This window comes from Eulemur rufifrons, chromosome 20, assembly GCF_041146395.1.
Source record: "Eulemur rufifrons isolate Redbay chromosome 20, OSU_ERuf_1, whole genome shotgun sequence".
NCBI lineage: Eukaryota > Metazoa > Chordata > Mammalia > Primates > Lemuridae > Eulemur > Eulemur rufifrons.
Window position 1 is genome coordinate 33,497,143 of NC_091002.1, and position 21,901 is coordinate 33,519,043.

The 21,901-nt window shown below is 42.3% G+C and overlaps 1 protein-coding gene across 1 annotated transcript in view; it reads left to right on the plus strand.

Moving 5' to 3' along the window:
• Positions 1–21,611, plus strand: part of SLX4IP (SLX4 interacting protein) — a 183,677-nt gene extending 162,066 nt beyond the window's left edge. Inside the window, 5 exon segments of the mRNA XM_069495770.1 lie at positions 11,709–11,809; positions 13,017–13,636; positions 13,639–13,767; positions 19,773–19,847; positions 21,514–21,611. Of these exon segments, the coding sequence (XP_069351871.1) occupies positions 11,709–11,809; positions 13,017–13,636; positions 13,639–13,767; positions 19,773–19,847; positions 21,514–21,611 (1,023 nt within the window).
• Positions 21,612–21,901: the final 290 nt, after the last annotated feature.

Sequence of the window (21,901 nt, forward strand, 5' to 3'; positions counted from 1 at the left end):
TCTAAAGCAACACCGTAGGCTGGGTTATTTTTAGCGTGGCCGTTGTGTGCCTCAGCTGTGCATAATCCAGCCTCACTGGGCTTTAGCCCTCCTCTCATTCAAGGGCCGGGTATCAGATTATCTCAAAAATCTTTGTTCACATGGGATTTCTATCAGAGGAAGCAGATGAAAATGTTAGCTAAATAAAAACTACAGAATGATTTGGCACAAAAGAACTTTACTTGTAGATTTAAAAGTTGTGATAAAATATAACTATCTCAATTTTTTTTATCTTAGGAAAGATAAATAGAAATTATTATAAACTAAACATTTTAGGCCTCATGTTTTTTAGAACAGAAGAAATGAACTGATTAACAATCTGACTATGCACTGTCATTGGTGCCTTGATGACAGAATTCTTTAACTTTCATAAGGGACTTTTACATAAGTGTAAATCATTATTCAAAAAGAATTCTCTATTTTTTGTGTTAAATATTTTAAATTTGTAGTAGATAGCTTTTCCAGGTTTTTCTTAATATATCGTAGACTTTAAAAATCCATTCTTTTTATTTCTTACTGTATTTCCTAGACAACATTAGTGGTAAATTATGTGAAAACTATCAACAAGAGATTCCTGTAGTACTAGGAAAAGTTCCCTGAGTGGGGAGAGGCTGTTTCCACATTTCACATTTTCCATAATGTTCTGAACTTAGTTTTCACTTAAAAACTGATTACCAAACTTGTACATGTTCATTGTACAAAAAATTTTTCAAATCCAAATATCTACAAGGAAGATAAAAATTATAACTCCCAACCCAAAGATAAATCTCTGTTAATGATCTAGTCTGTATCTGTCTATACTTCATACTTAGTAAACTAAGGTCAGTGTGTATTTATTTTAACTAGGACCCTATTTGTGAATTATGTTTGTGTCCATTTTTCTATTAATGTTTTTGTATTTCACAAACTCCTTACTATATAAATACTTCTACAGTATGGAAGGTAACTCTCAGTGAGTTTATCATTTACCTTTCAATTGTATGTCATTGCTGTGTGGTAAGATTCATTACTTATTTTTATAGATCCTCAGATTTATGTTTCCATGATGATTTCTGCATTTGATGATCTTGGTGTTATATTTGTCAAAATTAGATAAATGCTTATATTTTCTTGTATTTTTATGGACTTCATTTTAGTTTGCAATGCAGAGCCCTTTTTATTCTCTATATTGACCAGTATCATGCTAATTAAGGGACAGCCAGGTTCCATCTGCCTATACTAATGGGCCTCACTGTCAGGGCACACATGACAATGACGCATCTCTAGGGACCAGGCTCTCCTTTTGCCCCTTAGCAGCAGGACTTCACTGATGCCACTAAGATATTTAGGTTCTCTGCTTTATGCTTCATTTGAGTTGTGGCCAAGCTGTGAAAATAGCTGTCAGGGTTCTGCAGACATACCCCAGATAGACAAGGTCCTCACTGTAGTATCGTCTAGGTAAAAGGGTTACTGGGACATCCTGCCAAGAGACAATGTTTAAGCACTAAATTGAACACTTCTCAGAAGTCACACACTAACGCTCTACTTAGCGTTAGAGAAGTCTCCTCATGCCTGCTGCCCCCTTAAGCTGACTGCCCTCTCCTTTTCCAGTCAACTAAGGCCAGAGCTTGGGGTCAGAATGTGGTCAACAGACAGTTAAGGAATAGATTAGGGCCACACCCTCAGCAGGGCCTACGGATGGGTTTTCCTTGGATAGAGAAACGACAGCAGCCCCATCCCCACCTGCCCTTAGAGGGACCGGCAGGTGGATGATCCTGATGAAAATGCTGGTTGTGGAGACGGAGATGTTCTTTGTCGGTTAGTTTTTCTAGACTATGACAAAGAAGACAAAAAACATGTCTCCAGTGAGATCGTTTTTTAAAAGATTAAGTGCCTTTTGCTTGTACGTTACAGTAACCTGAGGTTTTGTTTCCTTTCCTAGTAATGAATTTCTCCCAAATGTTTCGCCAGCAGTGTTTTGTGAAGGAGATGGTTTGTGCCACACCCCTCCCCCACCATCCCCCTAGAGAACCTGCTCTTTGCTTAATTAGAATAGGATAAATAAATTAGAGTAGTTAGGTAGGATAAGTTGGAATAGGATGTATCTGGGCCCTCTAATCCTTTGTGCTTTTTTTCTTATCATGCACCTTTCTGTGGCAGAGACCTGCAATCGCCCTTTGATAACTATTTACGTGATAGCTTTAACTAGGAAAAACATGGCAGGGAATAGAACAAGTGGAAAAGGGATGAGAATTAAAATGGAAAGACCTGGCTTTTGAACATTGCCTCTTCCCTCACTCACTGGATGACTTTGAGCAAGTGATTTGGCTTCTCAGAGCACTGGTCCTTTGAGAGGACCAATCAAAGGGGAAAGTTCTGCCTGCCATACAAGCCTTTCCGAGTTTTCCTAAGGGAGCAAGTGAAATAATGAATATTAAAATGTTCAACAGAAGCGGTCCCCAACCTTTTTGGCACCAGGGACTGATTTCATGGTAGAGCATTTTTCACGTTACCGGTCCGGGGCCCAGGGCTTGGGGACCGCAGCTCCAAAGCACTTTGTCAGTATTAATTATTATCAACATCATTTCCCTTCTTCCCTGAAGAAGAGTTCATTTAACACACTGACTGCCACACAAAAAAATCAGAAAATTTTCCTTGGGGCCACAGTGTTTTATTATGAAAATAGAATAAAAACTTTGAGTGTTAATTTAAAGGTAAGCATAAATAGAAAAATGAAATCTATTGACTTCTACTCATTCAACCCATGTTTTTAGAATTATGTTGTCGATATTAATTGTATCAATAAGAACATCAGCAAGATTTCATATATGCTTCACATGGCCCCGGGGTCAAAACTAGAGTGAGTTAACACTGCAGTGGCTCTTAATGTGTGAAATGCCATTATCGCCAGATTAGCAGATTGTTACACATCCTCCCCTCCCTTCTTGGAATGAGAAAAATACCTGATAGTATCAATCTGCAGATGTTCTTTTCCCAACAAACTCAGAGCCTTTATTTTTTGTCTCCACTTTCCAGCTCTGCTTCATTTTGCAGTTAAAAGAACTGAAGTACCAAAAAGTTAGTGTCACGCCCCATTTAACCAACCAGTCAGGGGTGGAAAAAGAGGCCCACTAAGTGCATACACTTGTGACCTTCAGTGGGCGGCTCTGTTAACCAACATCCAGAGGAGGAGGAAGAGCAGAGACCACCCAGCTAAACACCTTTGATTTCCAAGAGCCGCCGGCAGATGCACACTGAGATGACTGTGAAGGAAGGACCCAGTCACCTCTCTAAAGTACATAGCAATCAGGAGACAGCAGGTTTCTCAGGCCTGAGATCCTGAAAGCGCATGCCCATCAGAACACCCACAGTGACAGCACAGAGTTCAACATGTGAGTGGATTGTGTTTGGAAAGTTCGTTAGAAAACAGATCACTTAGAACTCAATATTCATTTTCCCAAGGAAACGATGTCATAATTGGGGATGAGGTTCCCAGACTTAGTCAACAAAAGCTGTTACTATCATGAGATCTGAGCCTTGGAAAGAAGGGGCCTTACTATCTATGTTCGGGAGAAATGGCAATAGCTGTTCCTTCCACATCCCTGGGCAGAGGGCCAGCTCTGAGCAGAATTTTGAAATGAGACACTTATGTGTGGTGTCTTCTCTCTGGCTTTTATGTCTCTTTTCCCGCTGGTGTCCAGGGCTACGACGGGCCCTCTTCTGGTCGGCCCTACTACCTGCGTGGCTGGACTGCGTGCTTACCTACCTCTCTCCTCTCCCATCCTGTCCGGGCCCACGTGCTCAGCCGTGTGAGATGTTAGGAGAGAGATCACCCCTCTGAATGAAGGGCTGGGCTGCCTTCCTGCAGGTATTGACATTTTGTAGCCACAGGCCTCTGTCAGGGAAGGTATTTTTTTTATCCAGGAGTCTTCAAAGGTGACCCAACTCTGCCAGGGGTAATTTCCATTAAGTTTCTCTCTATTTTTCACAGATGGTTTCCTTCTACTTTTAAACTGGGGTTACTAGCCTATGATTCATGAATTCCTTGAAATAAAAAAAAAAAATCGTTATGTGTATTTTTATGTTTTCCCGGTCAAAGTTAGACAGCTTTCATCCAATTCTCTAAGTGGCCAATGAGCCCTGCAACATTAAGTGCTGGTCCAGACCCTTAAATTCTTCAAAATGTCCCCATCTGTCATACTTGCTTGGCACCGGAGATTGACAGTGAGGGCTAGGTTTGGTCAGGATTTATTTTTAGGTTCTTGAGGGTAGGTGAATGTAAACTGGAAAATCCCTGTGATATATGTACTTCCTGCAAAACAACTTCCCTGATTTTTTTCACTGATTTCATTCTTAGGGTAACATTCTTTGCAGCTACGTATTAGTACTTCCCTAGATCTACACAAGAGTTTCATGATCATGGATTCAGAAAACGAAAAATTAAAAAAAAATTATTTTAAAGAAAAAATCAGAGCATTCACTACTAACCCAAGTGGCAGCATCATCAACAAGCCTGGCTCTGCTTCCCTTTGCAGACTGAATCCCTCCTGGGAAGGCAGAGAAGTGAGGTGCTCAGAGGAGGAAGATGGGGTCAGAGACATGTGGAGGGAGAGACTTGCTCTCCGCCCTGCCCTTGTGGGAGTTGGGCAGATGACTTGACCTCGTAGAGCATCAGTTTCCTCATCTTTGAAATGGGGAAGGTCATGTCGGCCTCGTGGGCATCTCATGCAGACTCATTTACCAGGTATAGACTCTACATGAAGTGCTTTGCTTATGGTGTCTCCAGAACAGATGTCCGTCATCGTTACCATCTTTAGAGAAAATGACTTCAGTCTCAGTGGAGTTGATAGAGTGCCACTTACCTTTTCATTTAACCTCCTTTTTGCTTCAGTTCCTTTGAGTCAATACACATGTCCTTATATGTTTCTATCTATACTTTCAGTTGTCCATTATGACTATCTCGCCTGTTTTGCCCTTTTCATTTCCTTAACTTATAATCAAATAATTTAAGAAAGTATTAGAAGTGAAATTTGGGAAAGAGAGACTTCTTCCTCATTTTTTAAGACACATGGCTTTGAGTGGCCACGTTGCTTCCTGGTGTAAGATTGTGGTCATTGTAGTCATGTTCTGCTTGGGCTGCTCTTCTGTAACTGAGCCTTTTAGAATGCTGATGCTCCTGAAAATCATGAGGTGTCACTAAAGTACAAGAACACCTTTTCTTTTTGCCTACTATAATAAAGTAAAAGAATTGAAAATATAACCCAGTTTTATACTTTAATGCTCCTATGTGCCCCCAAATGAGCTGATAATATGTTACACTTTTACTCTGTTTTTATTGTTTGCCGAAGGCCTCAATTGTTTGCAGACTGCAGAGGTCTGTCACATACAATAACTTATTCAGCACAACAAACCTCAGAAGAGATTGTATCAGTCTTGAACTTTTTCATTTTCAAGGGACAGGAAGGCCAGTTCAAAAAGGCTTAGCCAAAAAGGAAGGTTTGGGGCCCATGTACTTGAAAAGTCCAGATGTTCAGGTAGAGCTTGATCTCAGAGACACAAAGAATGTCATCAAGACTCAAGTTTCTCACCATCTTGGGCTCAGGCTTCCACTGGGTTGTCTTCATTCTCAGCTTATATGTAGTGGTTGGTCCTGGCAGCTCCAGATCCATGTTCTTCTGGGGGAAGAGAGAGCAGGCCTCTTCCTAGGACAGCTTGATATCTTTGAGGCTCATGAATTCAGTAGTGTGATTGGCTTAGACTGAGTCACGGGCCCAATTCTGCAGTTGCGTATGGAGACAAGGTCTGAAATGCATGGATGTTGAACTGAGGAAGGCTGTGATTCCCCAGAATAAAATCTGAGTAGTATTTCCAGGAGGTGAATGAGTGTCCATTATAGAGATATTTTTATTTCTTTTTTTGATAGATGAGGAAACTAATGCTCAGAGACTATAAGTTGGTCGTCCAAATATCACAACCAGGTAGTGACCGGGAGGGACTTCTGACTCAGAGTCCTGTCCTCTTCCTACAACTCCACGTCTGACTGATGGCAAGAGATAGCGTGGCCACTGGGCGGAGTGGAGAGAGTACTAGGGGCAGGGCTCCTAGACTCAGTTCTGCCCCTAGCAAAATATGTGGCCTTAGACACTTGGTCTTTGTGGGTTTCATTCTTATCTGTCACATTGTGATAATACCCGCTGAGTACTCATTGAGGCCCAGTGTGCGTCATACGCCTCGCTGCATTTAAATTTCCCGAACAATCCTGAAAGGTAGATGAGAAACCAACCATCCAAGGGTTTGAGAAAGTGGCCCTGTGACAAGCCAGCCACAGGCGGAGACCTTGGACTCCACCCTCCCTCCCCTATGCTCTGCCTCTCAGGCTACGAGCGGCAGCCTGATTAGATCAATTCTGGGTTTATCATTCTCAGCAGATGTGATCAGGGGGAAATGAAGAACAGTGACATTTAGAATGTGCCCCAAGACTATTCTAATACTCTGACAGTTGGGGATACTCACCACTATATTAACCAGGAAGGGCCTCTAGTATTCTATGAATTGCCTACTTTTAAAATCTTCTGGTTGGGTTATTAATTATTTTCATTTGGGAGTGAACAAAACATAATCCAAAGAAACTCACTGTACATGACCATGAGAAAACAGATCCAACTCTCGAAAGATAAAGACTTGAGAGTACCACGTTACTACTACATCCATTAAGTACTGCCTTGGGAGCCATCTTAATAGTATTGAAGAGCTTTTTTTCCTCCCTTTATTAACGTCATCTGATGTTTCCACAATCTTGAAAATAAGAGTTTGGTGGGATAGCTCCTGCCACCTGCTTCCAGCCTGGCTGTGAGGGGAAATCTGAGGAATGCACAGGGGTGGGCCATGTGGTCAGGATGAGCCAGGATTGGCTCGTGTACCCACAGTGCACTTGGTGTGACCAGCAGCCTGATGTCATGGCCCGAAGGATCTGCCGCCTCAATTCCACCCTCAGCTAATATTGATGTCCCAGGGCCTCCAGCAGGTGCTGGAGAGCTGGCTGCAAGATTTTCCCAGTAGAGTCTGTATTTGTCAGATGGGTAGTGGCATTGCCATCTCGTGCTGTCTGTCCACGTTGAATCAGATTCAAGCAGCATCTAGCCCTGGGGTGTGGCAGTAATAATATCTGCCTCACCAAGCTGTGTTGACGTTGACATTGGTGAGTGCTCCTGTTTCTCTGCTCCCCCTTATTGGAAAATTCTTCCAAAGTGTCATTGTCTAGACCCGCGCTGGCCAGTACGATAGTCACTGGCCATATTTGGCTGTTGAGCATCGAAATGTGGCAAATCAGAAATGATGTACTCTACGTATAAAACACCAGACTTAGCATGTGTTTAAATATAACCACTTCCCCCGCTGCCGCCACCCCAAGACCCGTATCTCTGAGTGGACCATGGCAGAGGCCTTATCAGTCGTCTTCCTCCTTCTACCCTTGTTCTTCTGCAACACACAGGGTGATCTTTTTAAAGCGTAAAGTCACTTTTCTTCTAGGAAGCTTCCGTGGCCCCATCCTCTTCCTCCCAATAAAATATGCTATCCTTACAAAAGCCCTACAAGATGTGCCCCTGCCACCCCCAGGGTGCATGCCCATGCCTCTTACCTGCTGTCCCACCCCCTTCCCGGGTTTGCTCTCCCATCCTCTACCCTTCCAGGGGTGCCCTGTCCTCAGGAGCTTGGTGTTCATTCTTCTCCCTGCCTGGAATGCTCTTCCCCATGTGCTCATGCAGCTTCTCCTTCACTTGGGTCTCAGTGTCCAGCTCACCTTGTTACCTACCGCGCATCCTACCCTGACCACCATGTCTAAAACACACCCCACGTGTATCTCTCCTCATAGCATCATCACCACCCCCTGACACGTTTGTTTGTTTCCTGCCTCCCACACTGAGATGGAGGCTCCATGAGTGCAAGTTCCTTTTCCCCTAAGGGTCTTGAGCAGTACCTGGCACAGAGTTTAGTATTGCCTGATGGGATTATTCTGCCATATTCTTCTCACTTATCAATTCCATGCGCCTTTAGGGTGGAAGTTTATTAACCCTGCTGGGTATCAGAATCATGGGGGAGCTTGCCTAAAATATACATGCCCTGACCCCACCCTCCAGAGATCCAAATGCAGTAGATTCTGGGGTAGAATCTAGAACATTTCTTAACATGCTCCCCAAGTGATTTTGATGGTGAGGGACTGCACTTTGCAAAACACCATCTTGTTGTACCAGTTGATGTTTATTATCTGTTGCTCTGCCTTGCTGAGTGTTGTTTTCTGTATAGCAGTTTTTGGATCACCTGGGAACCTAAATATAGATCTCCTAGCCCCACTCCAGATCTTGTAAATCAGAACTTCCAGAAATGGGCCCTGCAAATCTATTAAACATATTTTCAAAAACCTTCCTCTGTGTGTCTAGTGCCGCCAGTCTTCCCACTGGCCACTGGGAGCCCCGCTGTGTTTTACGGACTCCGTGAGGTTGTTGTAAACTCAAGAGCAGGTGTTTACAGTGTCGTTTTAGGCCAGGTTCTGTCCCGATCCCCCTTTAATCCATGTGTTCTGTTCAAAACTGGTATTCAGTAAGCCACTGTGGGGTGAACAACTTGGTTTATTCACAATTTCCACGTGCTTTTGGGACTTGAACGTCAGCCAGTATCTCTAACTACATTTCAGATCAGCCCATTCTCTGATTACAGGCAGGAAGCATATCTTAGTTGTCCAGCTCATTCTCATGGGAACTCCCTTTGTCGTCTTCTGTCCAGACATTTAAAATGCGTTTCTCAGGTTAGACCAGAAAGCATTCGGGTAATATCACCCATCATCACACTCAAGCACTCATCTGCTCGACCTTTCCCTTGAATCTCTACCGGGGCACACAGGCTTTGACTGTCTTCAATCTTGGGGTGCAATCTCAGCATCCCCAGAGATGGAAGAAAGGCTGACCCCTCGTTCTGCCGCCTGTGTGGGCTGATCGGGTTGCCAAGGCGGGAGGGTATTTCTCTAGAAGCCAGTGCCTCGCCCTATTTTTGTTTGGTTTTGCCCTAGAAGTATATAAGTATGATGATGCTCTGTACAGGTAGAAAGTTTTAAATCTAAAATCCTCAAAATGTAACCAAAAATGAAAACAAAATGAGTGGGTGGGGGGCAGTGGCTGAGAATCAAGTATAACAAGGAATGGTATTTGCAGAATTTTATTCCTTGGCCCATGCTAAGCGCTAGCTTCCAGGTTGTGAAGAATCCTGTATGAAGGCCCCAGGAGATCCTCTTGGTTAATTTATGTCTTAAATACCTGAGTCACCAAGGAGATTCACCCTGGACTTTGGATGGCCAACTCTTAGGTAGCCTTTTTGAATATGTTGGGTTTGTCTGTATTCTTTGCAGAAAACCATGGAATCATTATTATTCGTGGCAGAATCTAAAAAGTAGTGGTGTCATCCGTGCAAGCCCAGGAGGTGCTTGCAACCTTCTCAGCGCACGTTATATATCTGCGTATTGGAGTTTTGCCTCTGGATAAGCCTCAGATTGCATTTTGATGCCAGATGTGAGCAGCCATTAGTAATCAGGATGACTCCCTTTGGGCAGTGCTGTTCCCAGGTGATAGCTGCTTCCTCAGGAACGCTTGTCTGGGGGGGGACACCAGAGGCTGGGATTTAGCGACAAAGGGGAGTGAATTGACCCTAGAGATGTAAGGATAAGAGATTTCTAATGAGACCTGACAGCTCAAGGGCTGAAGAAGGAGTCTAATCTTTTTTTCCTGCCCACCCAGTCTTCATACAAATGTAAATATGCCTCCTTCAACAAATTGCCAAATGTGGTTTTAATTTGTAAGCAGGAGACCCCGCCTTGCCTTTCTCTTTCTTCTTTTTTCTTTTCTTTTCTTTCTTTCTTTTTTGAAAACTAAGTCACAGATTTTACACTTTTGAACAGGACATTTCCTCCTGTCAGTCTGTCACCTTTTCTGTTGTCCTTTTTCTTCCAAGGACATTTTCTCCCATTGTTGTTAGAGGAATTTAGGATGAGAGCCGATTGCTCTGTTCCTTAAAAGAAGTTTTTGAAGTTCCCATAGAAAATACATAGTGTTCTTTAAGCTGAATTTTAAAAAATAAATAAATAAAGGGCGGTGATTGAATCCAGTATGAGACTGGAAGAGTGTCACTGTCGCGGTGTCGTACTTTATGTGGCGTACGCGGTATTCATCCTTGTTATTTATGATCCTGTCTGCCTTCCATTGTGGACTTCTTCCAGCCTTGGGGAATTTACATCATTCCTAATAGCAAAAGGCTTTCTGGTTCCCACAGAGTTGTTCAAAGCCTGACTCATGCTCCTTATGTTAATTGTTCAGCTCTGAAAATACAGCACTTACAGGGTGTGGTTTTCAGGGGAAAATCTACTGTACTTAAAGGGCATGTTTAGAAGTGTTCCCCACATAAATCTCGATTGCTCCCTATCTCTCTCTCTCTCTCTCTCTCTGTCTCTCTCTCATTTAACTTAAATTGTGGCTTTTTTTTTTTTTTTTGCTCAACTGGTAAGTCTTAGAAAACAAATAAAAACCAAAAGGCAGAAGCATCAAAATGCAGTGTAATCTAATCAAACCTATAATATCCTGTTTACTAACTTGAAACTGATGGGAGTTATAACTGCATTTGACTTTGAGTGACACTGTCCTGGGTCGGAAACCGTAGGTGCAGTTGGAGAGCGTTAAAGGCTCGTACACGGTGGTGCGGGGCAGTGATTGCTCAAAGCTCACTCAGCCTGTGGGATGCCCGGGCACAGTACTGATGGCTGCCGTCTACCTGTGCTCTGGGTTAAGTCTAAAGCAAGGACCTAGAGATCACACCAAAACTGTTCCTTGTGGTAACAACATCTTACTGGAATTTGATGGGGAAGAATATTTTGTGTACAAGAGAAGTTAACTTCTTCACTGGATTATGCACTTGATAACCAAAAGGAAAAGATTCTAAAAGTATGAAATGGGTCCTTGTTGGCAAGGTTGGTAGGCTTTTTACATTTTGTAGTTAACTCCATGTAATGCTTCCATGGGAACATAAAAGGATAGATAATCTATGAATTTTATAAATCCACGGTAGTGGACAATATAAGAAAAAGAAAACTGGGAGGTTTTTTTTGTTTTTTTTTTCTTTTAGTAGCTAAGAATCACAAACTCCAGTTTTCACAATACTAATATTAAAAGATTTAACTGTTGGTATGGTCTTGAATATTGCAAATATTTTCTATTTTTGTAAACAGAGAAAATGTATGGAAATCTTGGGATACTCAGGGTACAGATCACCAGGTCTTTTTGGAAGAACAAAGCTCACAAACATGCTGCTCCCCAACACAGTGATCCTGGGCTTTTGTCACAGTTTGGGCCACAGAGATACCAGATATTGGCCAGGAGTGCCCAGATGCTTTGGAATCAACATTCCTTACATCACAGTCTTGTTTGTTTGTGATGCATATTAATCTATGAAATGTGTGGACTGGGAGTCCAAGAGAACTTACAATCTACCATAAAGTCCTAGGTAAAAAAGTTAAAATAGCTTAACACTAAGTAGTTTCGTTCAGTCTTTACAAAAATAAATCTGTTCATCGGGGCATTCAGAGTGTAACTGTTTTTTCTCATGTTCAGCTAATAGATTTCTGGTTGAACCTTTGTTATCTTTTGGAGTAGACAGAAAGAGCTCTCCACGGAGTGTCTGATTACTTTGCTGAGTGTGCAGAGAGTCCACTTCCTCCCAGTGCAAAGCTCCGGAGAAATGCTCTGAAAGAAATGTAGGTCCAACGTGTTTCCTTTTTCTCATTTTTGACTGCCTCTATGTATGGATAGATAACGTCTAGAATTAAACAAGAGTGCATGGAGCCTAATCACAAAATCCCCTCTGGCACTGAACCCTACCCTAAGTCACAAACTTGCCCTTCCCACCCTCCTCTCTCTCTTTCTCTTGCTTTCTGGACAATGAGGATAGAGCCCTTGCTTCACAGGTGTGTTGCAAGGAGTAATTTAATGACAAGTTCTTTGAAGATGAAAAGCACCTGTTGGTGGTGTGTTTCATATAACTTTCCAAGTGACTACAGACAGATCTAAAAAATACATTCCTTTCCTAAGATGCTTGTTCTGACTTTAATATAATTATGATAATGCTCATGCTACTGATAGCAACAGTAAGAACATGAAAATATATATCTATATATATATATTTGTTTCCACACTAAAGCTTAGCCAAAATATTTCAGCTGCAGTGTTTTGAGTTTGGTGATTGAAGAAATTTCTTGCCATTCACAAACCTGCAAATATATGCTAAAGTTAAGGTCATTAGTCTCTAAATTCTCCCTGTGCAGTTTTTATCTGGCTGCCTCAAAGTTAATTTTACAATTAGAGTGCAGTTTACATTGCCTGTTGTATGTGCTGTAGAAAAGGGGTTGATAAACACATGGATGTATCAACACTCTCTTGTCTGCCATGATTGCTGGCTTTCCTTTTGTGCTGGCTGTCTGAACTTTCTTCCAGGACATTTCAAGTTACATCAACCGAGTCCTGCTCCTATACGGTTGATGAACAAGGCTGACACCAGCTAAATGATAGTTATATTTGAGTAATTAACCTTGGAACGGCCTGAGAGAAACTTCAGAAGAGTATTCTTTACTTACAAATAGAAATTGTGTGTGCATGTGCACATTTGTATACATGTTATACCTATTTCCTTAGTTAAAATGTGAACTCCATCATAACTCTATTGATAACCCCGGGATCAATAAGCAGAATGTATCCTTGTATAATGGAAAATGTGAAGGTTATTGCTTGATCCAGTCTGCACTTAAATGTACACTTGGGGATTTTTCTAGATTTGCTGGGGAGGTAAGGAGAAGGCAGGTAGCACATACTTCTCTTTTCAGGTGTAGGAAATGTGGCAGGGGGATTTGCAGGAAACAATGCCATGACTGCTTTATAAAGCGTAAAATCTTTTTCTGTTTGTTTCAGTGTGAAAAGAACTGAAACAAAAAGCAGCAGTGTGAGCAAATCACAGACCAGCACGGCCATTGTGGGAACATCTAGTGACTCGGTGATTACAGAGATAGCAAGGAAGAGGAATGATGGTCAGGCTTCCTCCAGTCCCCTGTCAGAATCCACGGGACAGGCAAAGGATTACATAAAGGCAGCTGAGAGCCACTGGGGGCTTCCTGTTCAAAAGCTGGAAAATGTTAATCAGACCCAGCCAGGAGACACCAGCAGCCAGCAAAAACCTCATCCTGGGGAGCGGTTAAAGACGGGGCTTCTAAGTGGGAGCCCGGTCTGTAGCTGTGAGTCAGCATCACCAGGTCCAAAACAAAGTCCACGAGCGGCCAGAACACAACAGAAACGCAGGAACTGCGGCTCTGCGGAAGACTCCGACCACCGCAAGAGAGTTTCTCTTGGAAGTGATCGATTAGTCCCAAGGGAAGTAATAGTGGAAAAAAGCAAAACTGTCAGGGTTTTGCCAACTTCAGAGATGTCAGATCCGGGGTTACTTTTGAAACAAGATTTGGCAAAAACCACGTCTAAGGAAGAGTTGCATATTTTGGAAAATCTCTCCTCCAGACATTTTATGAAAAATAACCCAGGGCGGCACAGCAAACCGGCTCAGCCGCAAACACTGAAAGATTATCTGTGATGCAGAACGGCCCAGCCAAGAAAAGAAAGAAGTGCGAAAGAGGCCACAGATACCTAAAGAGCATTACAAAGCCATCGTTAAGTATATATAGTGGCCAAACCTGTGATAAGATGGCCTCGTGCATAGATGCTGGGATTTTAAAGGGATTAATTGGAATGATTATTTTAAATAGCAAGTATATATCTGCCTCAGGGTTTGTTTTCAAAGCAGTCACCTCTAGGAGGATATATGCTTATTCTAACAATATTGCTACTTTCTCATCATACTTTATAACTGTCTTCAGAAAATGATTTTAATGACAGCCATCCACCGTGTCAGGGACAAGACTGTGCAAGGACTGCACGTGCCCCTCCTTGGCACATCGCTGTGCAGGCCACACAAAGATGGTGCCACGGTGCTGTAGTTACGTTCCAGGGATACAATCTGTCCTCCTGCTCCTCAGCCTGAGTAGGAGCAGAGGGCAGTGAAGAAACAGGCTAGCGGTTCTCAACATGTGGTCCTGGGACCGGCATCGTTGTCTGGAAATGTGTTAGAAATTCAGGTTATGGGCCCCACCCCGTATCTGCTGAATGACAGATTCTGGGTGATTCTGCAACATGCTTAAGTTTGAGAACCACTGGACTTAAGTGAAGAGACTCTCGTGTTTATTTCCTTCAGGCTAGCCACTGGCTACCCTGACCTGCAGCTCCTCATCTGGGGGCCCGTGTGAACCTGTGCACCCTTGTACTCCCTCAAACTTGTTAAACACCTGGGTTTGGCGTATGAGTCATTCTGTTCCCAAGTTCTACAGTATGGCGGCCACAGCACCCAAGAAGGCATTACCCTTAAAATTGTCAGAAGTTTATGGATAATTTGGCCTATCATTAGGGGAAGACACACGGGAGGCTTGGTCTTACCTGTAGCTCAGGCGTGTCCCCAGTTCCTGCCCTTGCCCTCACAATTTTGGTTAGGTTCGGGACAGACCAGAACCCAGGGGGAACTTGGTGGCCAGAGTTTCCATTTTCCCATTTGGAAGGCTTCACAGGCAGTTACATTTCAGAACAGGAGCCTTCCCTTTGCAGCGCCATGCACTGTCTCCAGTGGGCTTGCTGAGATGTCACGTAGCAATGACTTATTTTGGATGTACATCCACTAAAAATTTTCTTAGCCCATTTCATCCTAAAATAGGAAAAAAAAAAACATATTCAAAGGCTACCCATCCATCACATCTTTTTTTTCTGTTCAACATGGTGTGGCCTTTGAAATAGCACCTCCACTAAGGTAAGGAAAATCAAGTATATTCCCAAAAGTGTTGAAGTTAGCAGAGACAGGGTCTCCCTTTGTCACCTAGGCTGGAGTGCAGTGGCACAATCGTAGCTTCCTGCAACCTGGAACTCCTAGGCTCAAGCAATCCTCCTGCCTAAGCCTCCCAAGTAGCTGGGACTATAGGCGCACCACCACGCCCAGCTAATTTTTTTTTCCCCCCATAGAGATGGGGTGCCACTCTGTTGCCCCTGCTAGTGTCAAACTTCGGGCCTCAACTGATCCTCCCAGCTTGGCCTTCCAAAGTGATGGAATTACAGGTATGAGCCACCCGTGCCCCCGGCATCTCCTAGCTTTTTTTTTTTTTTTTTACTGCTCCCAGCTGACTCCAAACAAGGGATTCTATAGGAGGAGAAGGAGCCTAACAGAATACTAACCTCAGTGGAGCTGACTCTGCTTATATCGTAGGGGTGGACAGCACAGAACACAAACCTCCTGAGGACATGGTTAGAACATCAATTTCCATGGCCCATCATAGACCCCCTGTCTTATAGTGACCAGTATTCTATGGGTGTGTTCTTTATAGATTTAGTGTATCACTGAATGTTCTTAAACAGAAGTAATTATTAGAACAGTTACAAACAGGGAGGGCACAAGTAATCAATAAACCAGGAGACCGACCAAGAAACAGCTCTCTGGAAGAGGCTGGAATTTAAAAGAGCTATTCTAGAACAGTAGCTGCTGTGTGCTCCAGAACTAAGGGGAGATATTTGAACTGGAGCCACTAGAGAAAGCTGCCATTGAGAAGTTTTTATTTCATGAGTTAACCTGGGCTTGGTGGTTAAGGCCAATACTTATAATGATTCTCTGTCACGAGAAATCTTGGCTTTTGGAGTTTGTTGTATTAGGGGAAATGACAGTTACCGTGATCTCAGAGGGAAAATAGCGTCTTTGGTTGTAGATAGATGTGGTCTTTCTCACAGCCTTCATATTCTTGACAGAGGGAATGGGTCCCACACTATGACATGTGTTTGAGGAATTTTGTCTTTAAGCATTTTCCTTGCAGATGTCTGAAACACCCCTGGATCTCGTTACTTGAGTGGTTGTGTGATTCTTTGGATATTTGTAAGTACAAAGAGGAAAATGGATGCCAGCTTTTTTTGTTGATGCTTATTAGGTGGGATATGAAGGGTTCTCTACTGTTAGGAATGGTATCTGTTTTGATAATTAATGATCTTAATAACATGGCATCTGAAAGTCTGAGACACTGTTAATATTCTTAGTCAAAAAGAACAAGTTCTTCCACCACTTAATAACCCAAATTAAATTTATATTTAACTCCCTGTGAATCTGATGCTTGGAAGGGATGTTGATCCTATTTGATAATAACTTTGAACTTTCTAACTCTCTGTGTCATGGATTCTAAGCCACTTCCGTGTACTTTCATATGACATTTTAATAGATTGCTGTTTTTTTTGTTGTTTTTTTTTTTTAATGTCCATAAACAAGAAATGTCTGGGAGCGATGAGTGTGGTTTTTCTTACCCATTTTCTTATCTTTGCCGCTGGAGGTTAACTGTCATCCAGATATGCCTATGAGTTGTTAAATGCAAAGGAGCAAACATTGGGGGGAAGGGAGTAAGTGCTGCAGTTCTTTTGTTTACTTATTGTAATACTAAAGAACAATGGAAGTGTGTTTCATTTTATAAAAAGCAAGAATCATAAAAACCCTCTGTATTTTGATTTATGGAGAATATAGTTTATCTCTGAGTGAAATAGCTCAAGATATATCTGGGGACAACAGTGGAATCACAGTGTAATCGTTTGTTTTTGGTGTCCCGTTTTCGCTTTTGGCATGGATTGTTGTGCGTATCAGTGGCCTTTGATTTCAGAAGGAGCTTGGCTAGGGGAGAACACATAAGGGGAGGAAGCCTCTGTGCCCAAGAGAATGGCCTGGGTGTCGCCATTCCCAATTTCCTTGAATTCCTTCTTGGCAGGCCCCACTGTAATATTTCCACAAAATTGTCATGAGTGGCCCTTCTATGGAGGTACCAAGTGGTTTTCCTAAGAACCAAAAATTCCCTACTCAGCGTGCTGCGACTTGAATGTGGAAATCATTTTAATTTCTTCTTTTCTCTTATGAGGAAATTTCTACGCTTGGTTTGTTGAGACAAGAGAGTTCATTTCTTGTTATTGAAACATTAATGAATTGAAACACGTTGAAGCAAGTAAAAAATCTAAATTAAGCTGGTTTCTCTTAAATACTTTAAAGCCTTCCTTAGTACAAAATAAATTAAGCATTGTAAAATGAAGCTAATTCAGGTAATTAGTACAGAAGTTTAACTGTATATATCATTGGTATTGCCATGTAAGGGTATAATTAAATTCTCAGAAATCTGCAGAACTTCTAATTTGGTTTCTATATTTATCTAACAAGATAAGGAACAAATGTGTGTCAATGTGCAGCTTAACAGAGGGGACTTGAATGGAGAAATTATGCTTAATTATCTAGAACTACTCAGTACTGGGCTTGGAATTTAATCATATTCAAGTAAGTTTCATTTTGTAGCATATTACCATATACCATATTACTTTATAATTGCCATTATAGGTCCTTCCCAAAAATTTTGACTCCTTAAGCAAAAATCAATAAAATTGTATGTTTGACCCTAAAGCGTCTGGTTAGGTAACTGAAGGTGTGAATTTGACAAATCCCTCAGAATAACTTCCTTCAGTCAAGTTAGAAAACTGAACACTGTGGTTCTTGCCTGGAGACCTCTTTTTTCCCATTGACCTTATCTTCCTATTTTAACCTATTTGAATAGATTGTTGTACATGCCTAGGGTGTGAAACTAGCATGTAGTGGAAATGGACCTGTTTTACTGATAAAATGAAGAGCAAAATTGTTTTTAAAAATTAATGTACTATGTCACTTTTATTCTTCAAAAACAAGTGAATTAACCTCAAGGAATTACCCATGCAAAATACCCTTTTCTCAACATGCTATTTTAAATTATGTTCTATTTGTAAGAAATGTTTTCCTTCTTGAAACGATTCTGACATTTTGAAAATTTGGTAAAATAATCAAAGGAGCTTTACATTTGAATTAGCCCTAAAGATTTAGGTATGGAAAACCCAGCATGAAGCATTGGGATTAAATTGATCCACAAGATTTTGAGGTGCAATGTGGATTTGTTCCCATTTCTGCTCCCATGATCTAAGATAGACCTCTTGTGAAGGTTAAAGTATGTGACCTTGACTCCTTTCCAGAGAATCTTGACGTTCCCCAAGTGGATTCACTTCTGTTTTCTAAGTTGATCTAGTCCTTGCTGAGGACTGATAAAGTCCTAGGCCAACTCTCTACACTGGCTTTTATTTTAGTGTCCCGGATATCTCTGGTAGCTTGTAAATACATTTCCCCTTTTGTCCTGTTCATAACTTTTCAGAACCGTTTCAATATCACGTTGGAATAGTACATTGGAATAGCTGTGCATGAAATGCTGAGAACCTGCAATTGATGAAGCATAGCTCATTTCTTCTTAAGTGTTTTGGACATAGTGACTTGCCATCTGGCCCAACCCACAGGAAAGATGCCCTGCCATAGACATGGGGTCTAGCCTGGGGATCTAGGAGCTGCATAACAGCATGGCGAGGCAAGCCACAATCCCTGGGTCCAGGCTGCTGCTTTGCCATTAATTGGTTTTATATGTTTTAGGACAAGTCACTTGCTCTCCCAGGCCTCAGTTTCTTCATCTGGCAAATAAAATTATCTCTAACATTTTAAGTGCCACACATGGCTTTTAGTGTACTGAGATAAACATCTCTCTCCCATGTATTAATTTCTCCATCTGTTTAAAAACAGTTTTCTACACTGGCAACATAGTGGAACCACCTGGATAGCTTCTAGCTAAATCAGAATCTCTGAGGTTTGGCCTCAGAGAGGTTTGGTATTTTTAAAGCTTGTAAAGTAATGATTCTCAGGAGACATCATAGTTAAGAACTATTGTTCAAAAATGTGGTGTGTGCATGTAAATACTGGATGTTGAAAGAGACGGGGTCGGCTAAGCGCTGTATGTCTTTTAGAAGAGGGGCCTTCAGCAAATCAGAAGTGAACTTACTTTGAGTAGGAAAGAAATGAGTAGGAAAGGCTTTGGGGACAAGGTGTCAGTCAACAGACATACATTTTAATCATACAAAGACATATTTTGTATGTGCCTGAAGGCCCCTGTACATTTCTTCTGCTTTAGACCCTGCACATCCAAACACACCCCTTCATCTTTGCCAACATTGAGAAAATTGTTACCCTCATTCAGAAGATGAGTTTTTAAAGCACCTAAATAATTGTCTGAAATCTTTACATAAACCTCTGGGGTTTGTCTTTGATCCATGATCATTAATACCATTAATAGACTCTCTAAAAGTGCGTGTGAATGTCAAGTTAGCATTTGGCAGGGCAGTGAAAGAATGAACGCTTTTAAAATAGTTTGGCTCAGAAAGTGCATCTGAAATAACCCTGTGGGAAAATCAGGAGAATTTCTCATCCTCCAAAGGATTACCTAGGATGAGATACTGACCTTGTATTTTAAGTTCAGTTACATTTCTTGAAACCTCATTCATTACCCAGCCTGATTTATTTTAGGGGGTGAAGTAGTCTATGGGAGGGGCCGTCTGATGATGCACGGTTTTTATGTTTGCTTTTTGTTTTCTGCATAGTTCCCAAAAGATTTTTATCATAACGTGTATATATATTTCTAAAAAAAAAAAAAAAAAGAGACTAGCTTCTTCATGAGATTTACTACAGTTTTTCTCTCAGAAATAAGAGCTGAAGAATTCTGTCCTCTTCAGGCTCTAAGGCGGTCAAACCCCAGAAGGCTGAGTGTGTACAGGGCGAGCAGAGCGCTGACCTCTGGCGGGGGAGAGGTCAGTTCAGCACACAAGACTCAAAAGGGAGGAAGAAAAAGCAACTCCTCAGCAGGGAGTTTGACTTGCTTTAAGGCAGAAGAGCTTTTATAAATGAGTTCCCAGTCTCCCACGCCCTCTTGCCTGCTCTTCTGTTACTATCCTGTCTCTGTGCTTAGACACACACACACACACACACACACACACACACAGCTCCTATTTCCACTCACTGCCTCACATCCGCTCTCCACCTGGCCCAGGAACTGTGGATAGACTGGCAGACCCTGCTCCAGAGGAGGCAGGTGATGGATTGACTGGGAATTTTTCTAGGCCCAGTGGCTCCCAAGGCCTTTTCAGTTCCTCCTTAACATGCTTGACTGGTGAGAAGAACGCAGAGGGCTCTTTCCCAAACTCACTACGGGTGCCTGGGAGGATTAATACCAGCTCCTCCATCCCTGTTGTCAGAGGCAGAAGGTGGAATGGTAAATCAGGGCGACCTCCAGCCAGCATGTGGGAGACTGGGCTGGGCGTTTGGGATGTGTCCCAGTAGGAGGAGCCTGGAAGGACCTTTCCTGAAACACTGCCAGAGGTTTGTGAAACAGCAGCGCTGCTTTATTCGCCTTCTCCTTAAAATGCTTCCCTGGTAAGCCTTGTCCCAGTGCCCTTCTGCTCAGCGTGTTCTGGAGAACAGTGGAAGCAGCCTGGGCAGAGCCTAGAGCATCTAGAAAAGCATTCCCAGGTGACTCTCCAGTGAAATGCCCAATTTCAAAGCATTTATGGGCAAAAGAGCTCTCTATGCCAGAGATGCAAGGGCTGGGCTCTCTGTGGCTGCCAGGGTTCTTGTTTTGATGTTAACAAGAATCTTCACTTGGAAGAACCTTGTGGAGCTCACCTTGAAATCTCTGTACAGGCTCAAAGACAAGCAGACTCTCCATCCATCTGTGTATTTTCTATAGCAAATTGTCCTTGCTTTCTCTTGAAGATAGTATTTCTTGGTATTAGTTTATCAACTCTCATATTCTCCTGGGGCCCTGGTTGTAGGAACGACTTTGACTCTTGTTTCCCATATTTGTCAGGTATAATTCCAGATCATAATAATATATTAGAAAAGCTCACTAAATGAGAGAAACTTTAACTCCCTGCCACCAGCGATGCATATCTGCCTAGGCCAGTTGCCCACCATATAAGGGCAATCCTAGTAGAGAGACGGTGGGAGAGAAAAGTTTGGCTTGACATTTAGCCCCTTCTCAGTCCGAAAGAAATGACCACACTGTGCAGTGACAACAGCCAAGGAGGGAACTTCCTTATAGGGAAAGGCCCTGGGGGTGGGAGATTCAAAAGTATTTCTAAATGTCCATCCCACTGAAAAACCTCATCAAGAAAACAAGAGTCAAACATTATTACGTTGTTTCTAAGGAGAGAAAACTGGCTCAAGACTTTTGTGTCCTGGAGGTCCTCCAAGGCCAGGCACCTGAGTTTCCCTCATTTGGCACTAATTTTATCAAACAGCAGCAAGGGGAGGGGATAGAGGAAAGAACTGTGTTGAATTCTTATTTGCAGACTGTAGACAGCTATCTACACTCGCAGACCACACACTGTTGTAGACTTTAATTGGGCACCAAGTTTTTGTTCAGCCCTGTAATTCATTCTTGTCTTGAATGAGCTTTTCTTTCTGCTACACTGGTAGGAGGCACTGAATTGATCAAGGAAAAAGCCGACGATTTGTATAGTCACAATTCAATACAGCCACCTACAAGTGACATAGTCTGGTATGATTCCCTTTAGAAGAGGCCTGTGTTAATGTTCTATTGCTGTGTAACAAATTACCATATATTTAGTGGCTTAAAACAACATAAATTTATTATCTCAATGTTTATGAAACCTTATAGTATGGTCCTCTGCTTAGGGTCTCATGGGGCTGAAATTAGGGTGTCCTCTGGATGTTCAACTAGAGAGAGATCTGCTTCCAAGTTCCCTTATGTTGTTAGCAGAATTCAGTTTCTTGCAGTTGTAGGACTAAGGTCCCTGTTGTCCTGCTGGCTGTTGGCCAGGGATTTCCTAGAAGCTGTTTCTCA